Raw genomic sequence first — 20605 nt, forward strand, 5'->3', positions numbered from 1 at the left:
AAGTAATCAGTGCAACTTCAATATCTCTCTGTCTCACCCCTTTGCATAAGATTGCTGGAAGAGGTTCCTGACAAGGACATCCATCTCTGTTATAGCTGTGCCTAAAACTGTATAACCTGAAAAACATGACATTACCCCCACCCCACCACAGAGTCGCAATGATGTCATCAAAGAGCGCTTCGGCATGGACTGGAAGTCTGACGTCACACTGCGGCTGGCGGCGCTTCATATCTACATCACAGTGTCGTCGGCCAGACCTAATCAGAAGATCTCCCTCAAGAATGTGGAGTAAGTGTGTGTGTGTGTGTATGTGTATGTGTGTGTCTTACGACAAAATGGATCGCTCAGCTGCATGACTCATTACTCAGACACTTCACAGACCGAAATGCGTGTCTCCGTATTCCATTATATTTCATAAAAAATGTCTTAGCTCTAATATGTTGAAGTGTGGTATCCAGCTGAGCTTCTAAAAGTATATCAAAATGATCCATAATTAATCCATCTAATATTAAAAGCAGAAACCACTCAAACCACAAGCTCAAGTCACTCTGACACCAAGAAATTCCTTTTAGAATTAAAATTCCCTTTGGCCACACATTTAGTCATATCCCCAACTTACCAGATAACTAGATAACTCTGACAGACAGACATTCCCAGATAACTATAGAGAACAAAAATATAAATTAAACATGTAAAGTGTTGGTCCCATGTTTCATGAGCTGAAATAAAAGATCCCAGAAATGTTCCATAAGCACAAAAAGCTTATTTCTCTCAAATTGTGCACAAACTTCTTTACATCCCTGTTAGTGAGCATTTCTCCTTTGCCAAGATAATCCATCCACCTGACAGGTGTGAGATATAAAGGAGCTGATTAAACAGCATGCTCATTACACAGGTATAAAATAAAAGGCCACTCTAAAATGTACAGTTTTGTCACACAACACAATGCCACAAATGTCTCAAGTTTGCAATTGGCATGCTGACTGCAGAAATGTCTACCAGAGCTGTTGCCAGAGAATTGAATGTTAATTTCTCTACCATAAGCCGCCTCCAACGTCGTTTTAGAGAATTTGTTAGTACATCCAATCGGCCTCATAACCGCAGACCCTGTGACACCACGCCAGCCCAGGACCTCCACATCCAGCTTCTTCACCTGCAGGATCGACTGAGACCAGCCACCCGGACAGCTCATGAAATTGTGGGTTTGCACAACTGAAGAATTTCTGCACAAACTGTCAGAAACCGTCTCAGGAAAGCTCATCTGCTTGCTCGTCATCCTCACCAGGGTCTTGACCTGATTGCAGTTTGGCGCTGTAACCGACTTCAGTGGGCAAATGCTCACCTTCGATGGCCACTGGCACGCTGGAGAAGTGTGCTCTTCACGGATTAATCCCAGTTTCAACTGTACCGGGCAAATGGCATCGTGTGGGCGAGCGGTTTGCTTATGTCAACGTTGTGAACAGAGTGCCCCATGGTGGTGGTGGGGTTATGGTATGGGCAGGCATAAGCTACGGACAACAAACACAATTGCATTTTGAATGAACAGAGACAAGATCCTGAGGCCCATTGTCGTGCCATTTATCCACGGCCATCACCTCATGTTTCAGCATGAAAATGCACAGCCTCGTGTCGTAAGGATATGTACACAATTCCTAACTCACTCTGACACAGACATTACCAGATAACTAACTCACTCTGACTGACAGACATTACCAGATAACTAACTCACTCTGACTGACAGACATTACCAGATAACTAACTCACTTTGACTGACAGACATTACCAGATAACTAACTCCCTCTGACAGACATTACCAGATAACTAACTCCCTCTGACAGACATTACCAGATAACTAACTCACTCTGACTGACAGACATTACCAGATAACTAACTCACTCTGACTGACAGACATTACCAGATAACTAACTCACTCTGACTGACAGACATTACCAGATAACTAACTCACTCTGACTGACAGACATTACCAGATAACTAACTCACTCTGACTGACAGACATTACCAGATAACTAACTCACTCTGACTGACAGACATTACCAGATAACTAACTCACTCTGACACAGACATTACCAGATAACTAACTCACTATGACAGACAGACATTACCAGATAACTAACTCACTCTGACTGACAGACATTACCAGATAACTAACTCACTCTGACTGACAGACATTACCAGATAACTAACTCACTCTGACAGACAGATATTTTACTAATTTAGCAGATACTCTTATCCAGAGTGACTTACAATCAGTGCATTCAACTAGAAAAAAACAACCACATAATATGTGAGTGAATACAAGGAAATGACATGAATTGCAAGTCAAGTCACTGCATTGCATTCAGTCACACAGACAGAGTAGACCCAGTGTCCTCCCTCCTGTCTGAGTCTGACTCTGAGGGTGGCCTTGTCAACCCTGTCAGTTTGACGGAGAATAAGAGGAGTAGCTCCATGAGTCTTTGGCTGCATCCCAACTGGCACCCTATTCCCTATATAGTGCACTACCTTTGACCAGGGCCCACAGGGCTATAAAGGGAATAGGGTGCCATTTGGGACGTAGCCCTCGAGTCTTCCCTGTGGGCCTCGCCCTGAGATATAGACATGGTCTTCTCTCTCTCTCTCTCTCTCTCTCTCTCTCTCTCTCTCTCTCTCTCTCTCTCTCTCTCTCTCTCTCTCTCTCTCTCTCTCTCTCTCTCTCTCTCTCTCTCTCTCTCTCTCTCTCTCTCTCTCTCTCTCTCTCTCTCTCTCTCTCTCTCTCTCCCTCTCTCTCTCTCTCTTCTCTCTCCTTCTCTCTCTCTCTCTCTCTCTCCCTCTCTCTCTCTCTCTCTCTCTCTCTCTCTCTCTCTCTCTCTCTCTCTCTCCCCTCTCTCTCTCTCTCTCTTCTCTCCCTCTCTCTCTCTCTCTCTCTCTCTCTCTCTCCTCTCTCTCTCTCTCTCTCTCTCTCCTCTCCCTCTCTCTCTCTCTCTCTCTCTCTCTCTCCTCTCTCTCTCTCTCTCTCTCTCTCTCTCTCTCTCTCTCTCTCTCTCTCTCTCTCTCTCTCTCTCTCTCTCTCTCTCTCTCTCTCTCTCTCTCTCTCTCTCTCTCTCTCTCTCTCTCTCTCTCTCTCTCTCTCTCTCTCTCTCTCTCTCTCTCTCTCTCTCTCTCTCTCTCCTCTCTCTCTCTCTCTCTCTCTCTCTCTCTCTCTATCTCTCTCTCTTTCTCTCTCTCCCTCCCCAGGAAAGAGTGGGGTCTGGAACCCTTCCTACCCCTCACTCTGCTGCCCACCATCAAGGAGAAGAATGTGTGCAAGACCCTGTCACAGCTGCTCAAGACCTATCAGCATCTGCCTCCCTCCGGCAACAAGGTGATCTCTCCTCTCTGTCACCAATGACCTTCCATTCAGTAATATTCTCTAGATACAGCATAGCTATAACACTGAGTAATTCAGATTAATTGTACCTTTTATCTTGCACTCTCATTAAGCAGTTTATCTTTGTTTCTGATTGGCTGTGGCGTTTCAACGTGTTTAACAGTGTGCTGGTGCCCCTATACATGGCTATACAGTGCCCCCAAGAGGACATGTACAGTATTGCAGTCAATAATCCACTGGTCATCCTTGGGTGAATCTCAACCCATATAAAGTGGCTTTTCCTCCCCGTCTCCTTTCCTTCATCACTGATCTGAAATCACAACATGGAGGATGCCAACTAGGATTTTAATTTCACCTGTAATGTTAGTGCAGATCAAGGAGAGGAGACGAGTAGAGGAAGCCACTGGAGACTATTGAGACTGGGCCCTTGAGTGTTGTGTTGTGTCTACTGACAGGTCCCTCCTCTCCAGGAAAGCTGCAGTACATGCGGGTGCTCAACGACCTTCCGCCCTTTGGAGGCTTGCTGTTCCACACCGTCGGACTAGTAATGGCAACATTCTCTTATAAACATTCCCACATTATACTGTATATGAGTCCGACTCCTTTATGATGAATTTGATTTCCATAGGAATTTCTCTTATGTCAAGGTACAGCTCATGTTGATGTTTTGCTGTAGCCTTGTAGTATCCCAGGCCAGAAATCCAAACTGATATAATAAGTATAGTCAACCCTAAACTGTTACTACGTACATATATATATATATATATATATATATATATATATATATATATATATATATATATATATACTACATGTAATCAACACACTTCAATGGTCACTTTTGAAGAATTGCATGTTTCTGAGTTAAGTTTTATAATGTTGTTCCTTGAATTAAGAACTCTCTCTGTGTTGATAGAATGTTTGTTTGAGTGATTGATTGACTGACTGATTGATCAACAGGATGAGACGCAGTCGGCCACTACGCTGCTGGTGGGTCCCCGGCACGGCATCAGTCATGTGATCGACCTAAAAAACAACCTGACCACGGTTCTGACAGAGTTCAGTCGTGTTGCTAAGATACAGCTGCACCGGGAGAACCAGGGCGTTGCCCGCGTAGAGGTGGCCATACATGAGGCCAAGGTATGGCAGACTGAACACATATACAACTATAGATTTAGAAGGACATTATGAAGCTCAGGGTGTAACTCAAAAGAATGAGCTTTGTTTGTTTTGCCAGAAATCATTGCACCATACTAGTAGGCTATGCTACCTAACATAGATTTTCGCTGCCCAGAAGAATTCCTTTCAAATTCAATTAAATCAAACCTGTGACATAAACCAAGTTGAAGTACCGGTATGGTCATTATATTAAATATACAGTCAAATGCTTTGTTGAAGTCTCCTAACTCCTCTCCATCCCAGCTCCAACCTCTCCAACCTGTGTATGAATATGTGTGTGTTTCGGAGGGGCTGGGATAAAGCCAATATATACATCATTGGATAAAGCAGAAGACACATTTCCGTTGGACCTTGTGTACAATTGGACAATAAAGGAATCTTAATCTAAATCTTAATTATCCACTCCCACCCCTGCAGCCTCTGGTCCTGTTGATGGAGTGGCCTGATGCCAGTAACTTCGCCTGTCTCATCTCCGGCTACTACAAGCTGTTCGTGGATCCCAAACGGACCATCTACTACAGGACACCTGGTCAGTCTTATATGATCAAGGCAGGTATGTTAGTAGTCACCTCCTTGATTTATACTGCTAGTTAGGACTTGCAATGAAACTGCATATTTACAATATCTGTTGATGTTTAAGAAATGTATCTGTAAGTCTAGTGTTTCGGGAGGTGTTACAGAGATTCCATTATTATTATCTTTAGATCAAACTGAAAATGTTTTTCATTTACAGTTAAAATCCTTTCCATACTGTTTGCTTTGGCTACATTTTGTAACAATAAAACTCAGCATTCAAACTCAGCATCCAAAGCCCCATTGACTGCATATCAGTTTGCATCTCAAGGATTCCATTTACAGGTTTTTGTGTGTGTCTGCAAGTGTGAGGCATTGCATGTAAACCATTATACTGCAACCAACTCTACTCAATCTAACTGGACTGAGACCTGCTTCTCCATAATGCATCTGTGCATCTGGACCTAAACCATATCAACAGCTACCAATCACCTCTGCTGTCTCTCCTCCCATCTCCATCCTGAGATCTCATCTTCATCGGACTATTCTCTCCCTTTTCCTCGCATAGGGTACATTTCGGGGTTTTGCCTTGATTTTCTCTCTGTAATCAAATATACATGTAATATTCAAAGATGCACAGCTCTGTTTCCATCTACTGTGGTGGTGTGCCTGCATGAGAGGAAGGCCGCTACATCCCATAACATCCCACCAGACTTACCTCAAACCTCCAACTCTTATCTCCAGCATCCATCACCGAAAAAATCCACCAGTCTTCGCCTCTATTTTCCCATAAGGACCCACTCCATCCTCCCATGCGATTCCTCACCTCTCAGCCTCTCAACTGCTCTGACAATTCTGTCCTCAGATTACAGAGGTTCCCACCACGCCCACCCGCGCTCCGGCGCCACAGCGGTGTCCAGTGGGGACCGGCGAGGGGACGAGAGGGAAAGACCCCATACGAGGGACCCAGGGTCCCAGTCTCAGAAGACAGCGGCCACCCCACTGCCCGCAGAGTCCCAACACCTGGGTCTATGCCACGTCCATCTCCGGGAGCAACAACAGCTGCAGGAGCTCCAAATGCAGGCAGAACCCGAGCTCGACATCAATGAGAACTTCATTTCCCAAGAGGCACCAGGGCGGCCCCGTACCAAGTCTGACCCGACGCTGCAGAGCACGGAGACGATCACCGGGAGGCCAGAGAGCCCCGTCCAGGAGAGCTCAGTGGCCTTCAGGAGCAGAGTCCAAACAATGGGGCAGTCCCACCGAACTACACGGTTCTTCTGTGACTCCTGCAAGGCCCGGTTGAGGGCAGAGGGAGTGGCTGTGGGCTTGAACGGTGGATGCAGCGGCGCCTCGTCGAAGCACTGCTCCAGTGCCTGTGCCTCCCGCAACGGAGGTGCAGTAGACCTCATGGCCCTGCCTCCCCCGGGGAATGAAGAGGAGGAGGAAGAAGAGGTGGAGGACATAGGAAGAAAGCTGCAGCCGCCCCCGCCGGCCATTGCTGCCCCTCCACCTGGGTTCAGGGACAACAGCTCAGACGAAGACGACGCCAAGAGAGGACGGAAATCTCGACCCAACCCCAACCCCGTCCCGCGTCCAAGCACTGCAACTGGGGCTGCAGTCAGCAAGAGCTCTGCCAAGGCTTCTTCCAAGGAAGTGGTACCGGCTCCAGAGGATGTCCCGGTGACGTTGATAGACAACGTGGCAACCAGGACAGTCCGGGACCATGCCCAGGAGCTGGATGATGCTCTGGTGTCCACTCTGCAGGCACTGGAGGCCCTAGCTGCATCAGAGGACTTCCCCCATCACCACCAACAGCCAGCTCAGACCACAGGTCAACATGCCGAGTCATGCTTTATGGACTTCATCTCATATAGAGAGTCTAATCTAACCACCAAGGGCTCTTTTTAGTGCTAATGGTTCATTTTAGAGCACAGTGACTGCTAAGGGCACTTTGAAATATTTTTACACGCTGAGTGTACAAAACATTAGTACTGAGTTGCACACCGTTTTGCCCTCCACAGTTCGTCAGGGCATGGAGGTGTCGAAAGCTTTCCCTTAGGGGTGCTGGCCCATGTTGACTCCAATGCTTCCCACATTTGTACACACAGGAAACTGTTGAGCGTGAAAACCCCAGCAGCGTTGCAGTTCTTGACACACTCAAACCGGTGCGCCTGGCACCTACTACCATACCCCGTTCAAAGGCACTTCAATCTTTTGTTTTGCCCATTTAAAAAACAACACAATTTTTTGTCATTTAGCAGACGCTCTTATCCAGAGCGACTTACAGTTAGTGAGTGCATACGTTTTTCATACACATTCACCCTCTGAACGACGCACATACACCATCCATGTCTCAATTGTCTCAAGGCTCAGAAATCATTCTTTAACCTCCTCCCCTTCATCTAAAATGATTAAAGTGGATTTAACAAGTGACATCAATAAGGGATCATATCTTTCACCTGGTCAGTCTGTGTAATATAAAGAGCAGGTGTTCTGAATGTTTTGTGCACTTCAGTGTAGATGAAGGGGAGGAGACAGGTTCAATAATTATTTTTAAGCCTTGAGACAATTGGGACATGGATTGTGTATGTGTGTCATTCAGAGGGTGAATGGGCAAGACAAAAGATTTAAGTGCCTTTGAACGGGGTATGGTAGTAGGTGCCAGGCGCACCGGTTTGAGGTTTGAGTGCGTCAAGAACTGCAACACTGCTGGGGTTTTCACGCTCAACAGTTTCCCGTGTGTACAACTGTGGGAAGCATTGGAGTCTACATGGGCCAGCATCCCTGTGGAATGCTTTAGACACCATGTTGAGTCCATGCCCCGACGAATTGAGGCTGGCTTGATAGCATAATTCAAGTTCAAAGCTTTAACATCCCAAAACAGAGACAAAAATACTATGTTTTGACGTGTTGTTCTACAGCACACTGCTTGACACTGAACATAGTCTCTTGTGTTGTATCTTTTGATAGCGAGAGAAACACAAGAGTTCACTCAGTCTTGATTTAAATTCAGTTTGATGCAAAACAAGGTTTTACTCATAGACGGTTAGCAGAGCTTTAAAATAAACATCAAGAGATTTTGACAACAGTCAGTACTTAGAAACTGTGTATTTGATGTGCCATCTTTCAGAAATCAATGACTGTTTTCCATCTGTCTGTGATGTTGCATGACTTCCTTGTGACCCTGATAGTGTCTTGTGTTTCCTTCTTCCCATAGGCTTGATCGTGTTGGCGGCCATTACGCCTGAGTCATCGCTGGACTCAGGGCACGAGACCAACTCGGAGCTGACAGACGTCTCAGAGATGGTGTCGGCCATGAAGCAGCACCAGAACCAGGCCTACCTGCTGGCCCACCATATCAACAAGGAACGTATCTTCAGTCGCAGGGACTTCCCCTTGGCCATACCAGGCTGCACCACCCAGACTATAGGAGGTGGTGCGTTCTCCATGGGTCAGATCCGCGGCGGCTGCCCCTCGAAGCCAGTGATCCTCAGTAAGACTGTTCCCCTAAAGCTTAGCCCTGGACAGGACACTGCCAGTCCAGGTCTCAGCCCAGTGGAGCAGGGGAGTAATGTTACCCAAGACCCGACGCAGAGTGAGCCGAGTGAATGCAAGAAGGAAAAACCAGAGCCCACCAAAGCGTGCACCCCAGACCGCCCTGTGAAGTCACCTGAGGAGCTGAAAGTCTCAGATCCAGGGCAGGCACCCAAGGTCGGCAAGGATCAAAGGTCGCCCTGTTCTGCTGTGGGCAAACTAAGCCCGAATCTCTCTGTGGGGGTCAAGGGGAAGAAGTCTGCGCCTCTGAGCCCGGACCCTACCAACAAAGCCTTACCCATTCTCTTGCCTGTGGACAGAACTGCCTCCGCCAAGATTTGCCCCATGAATATGTGCCAAGATGCCGAGACTGCCTCTAGCAAGACCATCAAGCCTTCAAGCGCTAAAGAACTCTTGCCAGTTGATGACCTGTTCTGCACGTGCCCAGTTAGAGAACCCGGGCCACAGCTAAGACTGAATGATCCACATACCCAGAAGGTGGTGGTATTCCACTCCTCTTCCCCAACAGATGATGAGCGTCTTCATGCCAAAGGCCTCCAACTGGCCAGCAGCAAAGAGAGCACAGCAAGAGCAGCAGGAGGAGGAGGAGCAGACCCCGTCTTGGCCAAGCCCAGCCCCCAGGTCTCAACCAAGTACTCCCAGTCCCCACACATGCCTGTGAAAGCTGAGAGGAAGGAAGCAGCAGAGGCCAAGGCAGAGAGGTCCCAGGGTAAAGCTCAAGCTGAGCCACAGAAATGCCCCCCGAAGTCATTACCTCTCCTGGGAGACCCCACACACCCTACCTGCTCTGTGGACAAGGTCTCCACTCTCCCATCTGTCGACAGCAAGAAGCAGGGTGGCGGTAAAGGGAAGGCCCAGCATAGCGTCCCCTTCCTGAGTATCAAGAACCTCCTGTCGGCCACGTTCCCAGCTCGGATTCGGCGGGAGACTGACGAGCGCCGAGCCCAGCTCCAGAAGGTCCGGCAGTACGAGTTAGAGTTCCTGGAAGAACTTCTGAAGCCCAAGTCGTCCGGGGGCGAGTACCTACCCCAGGGGTCCTCGCCAGTCCCCTCATGCACCCCATGTGCTTGCCAGCTCCTTACAAGTCCTGTGCTAAAAGCCCCCGGCATCTCCCGAGAGCAACGCCGCAGCTGCGACTGCAAGAGGATGTGTAGAGGCATCCGACTGCCCGATACACCGGGCGGCTCAACTGCAGAGACACAGCAGCATAGAGGCAGAGAGAGACCCCTCTCCAAGATCCCTCCAGCGACCTCCAAAACCCCTCACCCCCAGGGAGGTCCGAGGAGACCTCAGACCTTAGAGATCAAGACCACCCGAATCCGCTCGACCAGTCTGGAGTCGCGGGAACCCAGGGGGGAGCAGGCTTCCTGCTTGCCCACCTGCACCTCCCGCACATCAGACTGCATGGGCGCCCCGCAGTACAAGAAGCTCCAGAGGCGGTATAGCATCGGGGAGGTGGACAACGCTGAAGGCACCCAGCTGTACACCGAGGTCAAACCCAAAGCCAAGAGCCTGGAGAAGGAGATGGAGCGAGTGAGGGCCACAGGACTGAGGCTTCCAACAACCGTGGAGCCCGTTCACAATCAAACTCAAACTCAAACTCAAACGGCTGCTGCAGAGGCGAAGGGGATGAAAGGAGTGTTCTTTATCCAGGGAGAAGAGCTGCTGCGGGAGAGCAAAGAGGGGGCACCGACAGAGGTGCTGCTGGGGCTGCCTAGTGAGGACACTGAAGACAGGGAGAACTGCTGCTCCTTCTGTTTCTGCTACAGGAAGTGTGAGGCGGCGGACGAGAGCAGCGAGAAAGAAGAGCTCTCCTACTCCATCCCTCTCCAGGTCCTGCCCGGGATGCAGCTGGGTTCTCAGACCTTTCCCGTCATCAGCAAAACGCTCCAGGTCCTCCACGCTGAGGGCTGCAGTGGGGAGGAGGAAGAAGTAGAGCAAGAAGAAGAAGAGGAGCCGCATACACAGGAAATTGACCTTCGGGCCTGCGGGACTCTGGAGGGGAGCCTGGCGAGGGTTCAGTTCCTGCAAGGGAAGACGTTCAGCCTGCCGGACGGTTTCCTCAATGCCCAGCTGGATGCTAATGAGCTGCTAGCCATCCTGCGACAATGCGCTAACATTCCCCAGGTGGCTAACGAATCACGCCTCCAGCCGTCCCGGATCGCCGAGTACAAGCAGGAGCTGGCGGTGCGCTTCAAGGAGTTCAGGGCGGCGTGCAGGAGGGTGGCGAGCGTTGAGAAGAGCCCCATGCGCATGCTGAGCGTTGTTACGGCCAGCTTCCTGGTCCTCTGCGAACTGACTCAGACCTTCATCAAGCTGGTTAGAGGGGTGCGTTCAGAGCCCCAAAGGCTGCAGCTGCTGCGAAAGGTTGAAGAGGTTGCTATCAATTACACTTTGCTGTTGCGTGCAGCCGAGGAGGCGATGGGCCACTCCAGTAGTCTGCCTAACAAGAGCGTGAGTCCCCAAGTTACTACACCCACCACTAACATGGGCTCCCTCTCTCGCCCAATCAAAACCCTGCCCACCCAGTAGAGACAAAGCAGGGGGAAGTTAGTGAATAATCATATATGACAGTTGGGAGTGTGGGTGGCTCTCAATGCCCATTAGTTATTTATTGTTTACAGGACATGCAATGATCCATCCTCAGCAAAAATCGCAATGCAACTGCTCGATTATGCGTTTACAGGGGCTGTGGTAGTTGCAGCCTAGAATGGCCCTGTAGTGTTCTAGAATAAGAGACAGACACTTGGGCACCGCTGTACAAAAGGTGCAAGGACCTACACCTCTGAAATGCTGGGTGAAAACAGGGCTAACCACTCCTCCTTGTCAACTCTCACATTTCAAAATTCCTTCTCATTCTTTTCTATGTATATTTGAGTTGTATCTTTTAGCAAAGTATACCATTTTGTGGAGAAGAAAACTAATGAAAATAATATATAAAATTAAGTATAACAAATATAAAGAGTAATACATCTACAATAAATCTTCAGACATTTTAATGTGCTCTGGGCAAAAATACCGCAGAGAAAACGTCAAAGTAGCGAAATCTGTGAATTAGGTAGTCCAAAGCCTGGGTTAGTAGTGTTTGTTTGTTACATTTTCTAACTGTTGTCACACAATGCGTTCTGTTGGTCATCCGGACAATGTCATGACCTGCACCTAAACAATATCACATACACTACCGGTCAAAAGTTTTAGAACACCTACTCATTCAAGGTTTTTTCTTAATTTTTCCTATTTTCTACACTGTAGAATAATAGTGAAGACATCAAAACTATGAAATAACACATATGGAATCATGTAGTAACCAAAAAAGAGATTTGAGATTCTTCAAATAGCCTTGATGACATCTTTGCACACTCTTGGCATTCTCTCAACCAGCTTCACCTGGAATGCTTTTCCAACAGTCTTGAAGGAGTTCCCACATATGCTGAGCACTTTTTGGCTGCTTTTCCTTCACTCTGCGGTCCGACTCATCCCACACCATCTCAATTTGGTTGAGGTCGGGGGACTGTGGAGGCCAGGTTATCTGATGCAGCACTCCATCACTCTCCCTCTTGGTAAAATAGCCCTTACACAGCCTGGAGGTGTGTTGGGTCATTGTCCTGTTGAAAAACAAATGATAGTCCCACTAAGCCCAAACCAGATGGGATGGCGTATCGCTGCAGAATGCTGTGGTAGCCATGCTGGTTAAGTGTGCCTTGAATTTAAAATAAATCACAGACAGTGTCAAAAGCACCCCCACACCATAACACCCCCTCCTCCATGCTTTACGAGGGGAAATACACATGCGGAGATAATCCGTTCACCCACACCGCGTCTCACAAAGACACGGCGGATGGAACCAAGAATCTACAATTTGGACAAATTTCCACCGGTCGAATGTCCATTGCTCGTGTTTCTTGGCCCAAGCAAGTCTCTTCTTCTTATTGGTGTCCTTTAGTAGTGGTTTCTTTGCAGCAATTCGACCATGAAAGCCTGATTCACACAGTCTCCTCTGAACAGTTGATGTTGAGATGTGTCTGTTACTTGAACTTTGTGAAGCGTTTATTTTGGCTGCAGTTCTGAGGCTGGTAACTCTAATGAACTTATCCTCTGGAGCAGAGTTAACTCTGGGTCTTCCATTCCTGTCGCGGTCCTCATGAGCGCCAGTTTCATCATAGCGCTTGATGGTTTTTGCGACTGCAAGTTCTTGAAATTTTCCAGATTGACTGACCTGCATGTCTTCAAGTAATGATGGACTATCTTTTCTCTTTGCTTATTTGAGCTGTTCTTGACATAAATTGGACTTGGTCTTTTACCAAATAGAGCTATCTTCTGTATAACCCCCCCCCCCCCCCCCCCCTTGTCACAACACAACTGATTGGCTAAAATTCCACAGATTAACTTTTAAGAAGACACACCTGTTAATTGAAATGCATTCCAGTTGAATACCTCATGAAGCTGGTTGAGAGAATGCCAAGAGTGTGCAAAGCTGTCATCAAGGCAAAGGGTGGCTATTTGAAGAATCTCAAATATAAAATATATTTGGATTTGTTTAACACTTTTTTGGTTACTACATGATTCCATATGTGTTATTTCATAGTTTTGATGTCTTCACTATTATTCTACAATGTAGAAAATAGTTTTTTTTTTAATAGAAAAACCATTGAATGAGTAGGTGTTCTAAAACTTTTGACCGGTAGTGTACATCACATTCACAATGTTGGAAATTGTACCTCTGCGTGATTGTAAAATCCACACATTTGAATTGGGTTGATATAAAACAGACATGGGGCCTATTTACTCATCTGTAGAATAGAACCACAGGTATGGAACACCTAGTTGGGGCAGATGTAGCAGAAACGCTAACCAATCAGCTGGGTAGGATGGATGTTCTTCATGAAGGAAAGGAAGGCTGCCCCGCTCTGCAGTATTAAGTGTAGTCAACCTCATATTTCTGTCTTGGTTAGAGACACACACACAGTACACACACTCTCACACACAACGATCACAATCCACACTAAACCGGCACCCCACCTCTTGTAAACGAGGTGAGGTAAATGGGAGATCCACTTTAGCAAGCTTAGCCTTAGACTTTTGCACAACCTACAGCATTTACTCCTGCTCACACATGATCTAAGTTCATGTTTTGTTTACATTCATTCTACTGAACACTGCGCTAGAAAACAAACTCCACATATACCTTCAGTTTTATAAACTATTTCATCTTATAAAAGATTAAAGTTGCTATATTCTCCTCTACAATCATTTTTCAGGATTATGTGTCACAAACAATTCAATGGGGTTATACTTTTTGCTCTCTCTATGTGCTGTTATCCATTGTGCAATACAGGAAATATAAAAAAAAAAATCACTAACATACACACAAAGTAGTTTTCTATGTATTTTAATAAAACTAACACCTGTGTTTTCTGTCTGAAAACGTCTTTCTGTCTCATCCTGTTGTCAAACCACGGAGATCGAAGCAGCCTATAGCTAACCTCAACAGAAACAGAAACTATTCAGACCACAACTGTTATACTCTGACAGGATACGATTCATACCAGGCCATGTGGCTTCTTTCACTGCACTACTGTCTTGCATGTTTCCCCAATTATACCTTTATTCTTGGAGCTACAAGAAGCAGAAACTGTAAAGTTACCAGATACTGTGTTACTACTAGTTTTATGAAGTGACAAAGAAAGAATATACACCCACAAAGATTTGAGGAGGCTACTTATGCCAATAATATTTTGCAATGGAAATTCTTTATGCGGAGTTGTGTTATTCTACACTCGAGATGTAAATATTGTAAAACAGTTGCAATATTTGTGAGCCTGGAAAACACTTTTTAATTATCACACTAACTGACAATGTGAAGATTGGTTCCGAATTCTTCACCGTTTTGTAAAAAAAGAGAAAACATGTCTGTACCGTATCATTTATAGTAGTTATGTTCTTTAGAAAACTAATAGCAAAAACGTATATTTTAAGAGTATATAATGAGTATAAAGCATGGGACATGTTTATTTTTATAAAAAGAAAATATTTACAGTATCAAGCGACATTCTCTCATCATGACCACCTGGAATTGTTTTCAAACATTTAGTTTTTGACGTAATGATAATATACAAATATTTTGTGTGGTTGTCATTGTTGAGTTGCATTGTTGCCAAATTGTGAATGTGTCTCTATGTTCCATAACATAATGGACCTATTTTCCATAACATAATGGACCTATTTTCCATAACATAATGGACCTATGTTCCATAACATAATGGACCCTATGTTCCATAACATAATGGACCCATGTTCCATAACATAATGGACCCTATGTTCCATAACATAATGGACCTATGTTCCATAACATAATGGACCCTATGTTCCATAACATAATGGACCCATGTTCCATAACATAATGGACCCTATGTTCCATAACATAATGGACCCATGTTCCATAACATAATGGACCCATGTTCCATAACATAATGGACCCTATGTTCCATAACATAATGGACCCATGTTCCATAACATAATGGACCCTATGTTCCATAACATAATGGACCCATGTTCCATAACATAATGGACCCATGTTCCATAACATAATGGACCTATATTCCACAGCCTATTCCATTGTGTTTGTCTTACACTTATTTTTTTATTTGTCAATAATCTTGTCTTCACTGTGTTCTTCTGTCTGTACAACGTGTCTCATGTTTTAAGAACAATAAAGTGTATTGAAGTTATAATCCTCAATTTAGAAACGTCACATTTACATCTGGTGTAGATTGAAATGTTTGTTTGTTACACTCAAGTTATTTGGGCCTCATCTGACATTCACTTCCAAATTAATATGAAATAGACTTACTTGAGATGTCTTTCTCCTTACCGAGCATTGGGCAGAAGTAGCCTATCTTTCTCCAAATCCATGTTGTCCTTCTCCAAACTTCTGGCCTAGATTACTGTGGCCTCTATTCTCGGTCTGCAATCAGAGAAAATGTTGCTCAGTCACTAAGCATATCACTCCAAAACCTTGGCTATTTTATGTCAACACAAACATCACTCGTTGCCAACACATTACTGCAGATAACATGGCATAATATTAGCAGTGTAGACGTGAACCTCCGCAGCAGAGCTAAAGCTCTGCATAGGCTGCTGTTTAGCCATATTTTCGACTAACCTTTACTTGGCCACACTTTCTTCGTTCTCTGAATAAAATAGTATATAAACGTTTATGTGCAGTTTGCAGGTGGTATTGTAAAAACCTGAGAATATTCTGAAAAATATTAAATACACATTTTGTATCGAGTGAGAAATGCCTCTTGCATATGTGTAGATCTTTGGTTTGGTCGCACTTTGTGATGTGCTGTCATCGACTTCTACGCGTGGCCCGCGTCGCATAGGAACGAGTAGTAACCTGCAAATATGTTGGGAAATGCGAGATGTGTGACAGCTAAGATGGCGAGGAACCTCCTCGCCTGGTGCAAAAAGTAGATACAACATTTTCTGTATTTTCTCTGGTTTTTGGAGTACCACCTGCAACTGCACACAGACATTTATGACACAAGTTTCTTCTGAATCGAGGATGAAGTAAGTATCGCCAATATAGTAAAGGTGGCACTAGCTGTACCTAGCCCAAGATGTACTCTTAAGGAGCCTACCGTTACTCCTCAAGGTCCAAGGGCCTAATACTGTCTGTTATTTTCAGAGGTAGACTGGCTCTGGCAGCCAAAACAGCCAAATACACTAAACGTCAATCAATTCTCAATTGCGACACAGTTATAGAAACATAAAGCCCTTTACTTTCATATCACATCAAAATAATTTCACAAATGCGAAATACTTGTACATCAGTGGAGCCTGCTGAGGGGAGAACGGCTCATAATAATGGCTGGAATTAAGTAAATGGAATGGAATCAAAAACATGGTTTTCATGTGTTTGATTAATTCCATTCACTCCATTCCATCCATTTGACTCCATTCCAGTCATTATTATGAGCCGTCCTCCGCTCAGCAGCCTCCACTGCTGCACACTGTTTTAAATGTCTTCATCACAGTTGCAGCCAACAGTATTTTTCAGTGACAGCACCTTTCTGGCGGCCTTCTTCCATTGAACACAGGTGTTCATAGTATGCTAGATAGCTAATTAGCACAGGTGGTCCCTCTGTCTTCCGCAAACACTCGCTGTAACATGGAGATATGGCTGTTAGGGAACTCTAACCCTAACCCTATAAAGGTGTATCAATTGAACCTTTTGTTTTTTGAAAATTATTTCTCGCTGATATGAAAGATAAGGTTCCAAAACAGTATTGCAAGCGATGAGTGTTGATGTTCAGACCAATTTAATTTCTTAAAAGTCTGCTGGGGGTGTTCTAAGCTGACATACCATGGATCATTTAGCTATTTGATTTTGAATTTTAGGACCCATTTAGGTATTCCAAAAATATATATAAAAACAAATATTTGATAAAATATTGAATTTGGCCTTTAGAAATGCATTGAATAACACATTCATAAACAGCCAGAAAATACAGTTTTAAAAAAGCATAATGAATAAGGTTTTTGAAGATATAAGAAAGCTCAGGAAATAATTTATATATACACTACCAGTCAAAAGTTTGGACACACCTACTCATGGGTTTTCTTTATTTTTACTATTTTCTACATTGTAGAATAATAGTGAAGACATCAAAACTATGAAATAACACATATGGAATCATGTAGTAACCGACAAAGTGTTAAACAAATCAAAATATATTAGAAATTTGAGATTCTTCAAATAGCCACCCTTTGCCTTGATGACAGCTTTGCACACTCTTGGCATTCTCTCAACCAGCTTCATGAGGTAGTCACCTTGAATGCATTTCAATTAACAGGTGTGCCTTCTTAAAAGGTAATTTGTGGAATTTAACAAAACTCCCCCTACAGAAGACACCTTCGTCCAATTACTCTTATGGTACGTTTCGACCAGAAGCGGTGCCTCCGCTTGACAGAAGCGGTGCCTCCACTTCGTGGGCGTAGGCATGAACCTACACTACCAGTCAAAAGTCTAGACACACCTACTCATTCAAGCGTTTTTCTTTATTTTTACTATTTTTTACATTGTAGAATAATAGTGAAGACATCAAAACTATGAAATAACACATATGGAATCATGTAGTAACTAAAAAAGTGTTAAACAAATCAAAATATATTTGAGATTTGAGATTCTTCAAATAGCCATCCTTGATGACAGCTTTGCACACTCTTGGCATTTTCTCAACCAGCTTCATGAGATAGTCACCTGGAATGCATTTCAATTAACAGGTGTGCCTTCTTAAAAGTTAATTTGTGGAATTTCTTTCCTTCTTAATGCGTTTGAGCCAATCAATTGGAATGAGTAGGTGTGTCCAAACATTTGACTGGTACTGTATACAGTAAGTAAATACATTTTTTAAATGTTTTTTTTTAAACAATGTATTATTAGCTAGCTAGCTAGCTAGCAGGCCACTGTGTGTAGGCTACTTGTTATCTAGCTAGCTAGTCAACTTGACATACTATAGCTAAGTGAAATATCATCAGCTAGTTAACTTCATATTATCTTGTTATCTTGATGTAGGCCTATTTATCATTGTAAATTGAAAACTCATGCTCCAAATGCATTTGTAGATAACAGCAATGTAAGAGGGTGAGTGGGTGTCATAGGGCAGGTTGTGGGATGACATTATGACAAGATTCTCCAGTTCTAGTCCCTAGAGAGGAAAACTATGAAGATAGACAGAGAGATAATAGCCAGGGCTGTCTAATTGTAATAAAAATGAAGCTTGTCTCTTTGTGATGTCTGTCCTCAGATTTGGAGAGCTGCAAAAGCCTGTCTGCAGATGAAGAGGTCCCAGTGAATGTCCCAAGAGACTACTGGCATATCCATGGGTTGCATGTGTACTTCTGTTGTACACAACAATACAGTTAAAAGTCACACATAATGTAGGCTACAAACGTATTACAACTGTAGCAAGCCAATCCTCCTAGAGGTATGCTGGGTGTGCAGGCTTATGTTCCAGCCCAGCACTAACACACTCTATTCAACTTATCAAACCTAATGAGTTTTAGTAATAATAGCCTACTTACTAAGATGTCTAACATTTACAAACAAGTTAGATTATCTGTATATTTTTGATTAATTCAATGTTGATTCATTGAAGTGTTTAACTTGTCTTGATTCTTAACTTAAAAACATTATTCAAGATTAACTAGTGTCAATGTTCATTCATCACAGATCACAATTCTGCAATAAAAAGGTGTGAAGGGGATCTGTCTCTAATTTGTCTGTGTTTCTGTGTTGCTTTAACTTTTTGTCCAGTTGTGAGCTTTCCAATCGGTTTTATTTGATTGTCATGAAATTGACATGAAATTGTTTAGCGCAAATCCAACCCTTGTATTCTAGGTACAATACTCTAAATGAAAATAAGGAGTTGGCAATGTGTAGGCTAATTAAAAATATAAAAAATGAGAATAATATGGTGTGAGGGAGCGTTGTAATTCTACCTCGTTTATTTACTGAGAATAATTGTAGAATACAGAGACAGAATCAGAAGGTCAATGGCATAGAGGAGGATTGCATAACTGTTAGTGTTGATTGTGGGTAAAGAGACATTTGCACAACAATGTTTGCAAGTCAAAGCCACAATTTAATTTACCCAAAGTACCCATTCATGTGCAAGTAGGCCTATATATTTACAGGAAGTGAGCTATAATCATCAATGTCATGACACCAGTATAATGAAAGCGCCAGAAGCTATAATATATACTAGAATGATAATGTTAAGATTCCGTAATCCAATTGGTAGCATATTACATGGGAAATTCATGCTTAGTGTATCATGTACAATGTTATAATGTGTGTTACTGGTGATTTATATCCTTTGGTGGGCAAATTTCACCCGATTTCTAAGCCTTACTGAACAAAGAGCCATTTGGGAGCCAAATTAGCAGCTCTTTTAGGTGAATGGAGCCAAATGATCCGGCTCACAGAAAGACTCGGAATGCCCATCACTAGTACCGCGTTCAAAATAACTGGGAACTCAGAAAAATACGAGGTCAAATCATGACGTCGGTGATCTTCAGGTTGGAAAGTTGGAGCTATAGAGGCCCGAGGAGATTTTCAAGTTCCCAGTTCCGTGTAGCCAGGTGTTTTGAACACGGAATAGTATACTTAAGCAATAAGGCCCGAGGAGGTTTGTGGTATATGGCCAATATACCACGGCTAAGGGCTGTACTAGCACGATGCAATGTGGAGTGCCTGGACACAGCCCTTAGCCGTGGTATATTGTCCATATATCACAAACCCCTGAGGTGCCTTATTGCTATTATAAACTGGTTACCAACTTAATTAGCGCAGTAAAAATAAATGTTTTGTCATACCCGTGGTACCTGGTCTGATATACCATGGCTGTCAGCCAATCAGCATTCATTTTCACAGGGTTCATGCATTCAACCAGAGAGGAAGAGGAAGAGAGATGCCAATCCCGGCAGGAAATCTGTCTCCCTCCAGCATGTGGCGTTTTTTCGTTGTTTCGCCCACCAAGCGAAGAGTTTTTGTATGGAGGTCAAAATGTATGGCTTATTTGCTACGTGAGGTTTATTTGATCTAATAGAAGTTTCGTAATGCTTTAGTTGTTATGAGTGTACTAATATAAGTAGGACACGTGACATCCCGGCAACTTTGAGAAAAAACACTTTATATCGGAGTTATCTCGAGATGGCTATGCATATTCATGGTATGAGGCTAGTAGCGTAGCGTCTCTCTCCACTGAGTACACGCGGTTGACGTCAACAACCCTCATCGAATATTCAAAATAGGATTAAAATAATGCGATGTATCCACCAATCCAAAGAAAGGATAGGCGGGAGCTAGACAGCCCACCGTGCCGCTTTGTGGACAATGACTCCCATTGTTAGAGCGGAGAGACATGTATCTTGTCAGTATATCCATTATCTTTGATTCAACAAAATCACATGAAGCGGACA

The 20605-nt window shown here is 44.2% G+C and overlaps 1 protein-coding gene across 1 annotated transcript in view; it reads left to right on the forward strand.

Annotated features, from left to right (window-relative positions):
- Nucleotides 1-11149, forward strand: part of LOC311118730 (FERM and PDZ domain-containing protein 3-like) — a gene marked incomplete at both ends in the record, with an annotated part of 28573 nt that extends 17424 nt beyond the window's left edge. The window contains 8 exon segments of the mRNA XM_084193513.1: nt 152-288; nt 3235-3361; nt 3823-3835; nt 3838-3911; nt 4328-4507; nt 4964-5099; nt 5925-6893; nt 8280-11149. Coding sequence (XP_084049639.1) covers nt 152-288; nt 3235-3361; nt 3823-3835; nt 3838-3911; nt 4328-4507; nt 4964-5099; nt 5925-6893; nt 8280-11149 — 4506 coding nt within the window.
- Between the last annotated feature and the right edge of the window lie 9456 nt (nt 11150-20605).

Source organism: Coregonus lavaretus (assembly GCF_964263955.1).
Source record: "Coregonus lavaretus genome assembly, contig: HAP1_SCAFFOLD_846, whole genome shotgun sequence".
NCBI classification, from domain to species: domain Eukaryota; kingdom Metazoa; phylum Chordata; class Actinopteri; order Salmoniformes; family Salmonidae; genus Coregonus; species Coregonus lavaretus.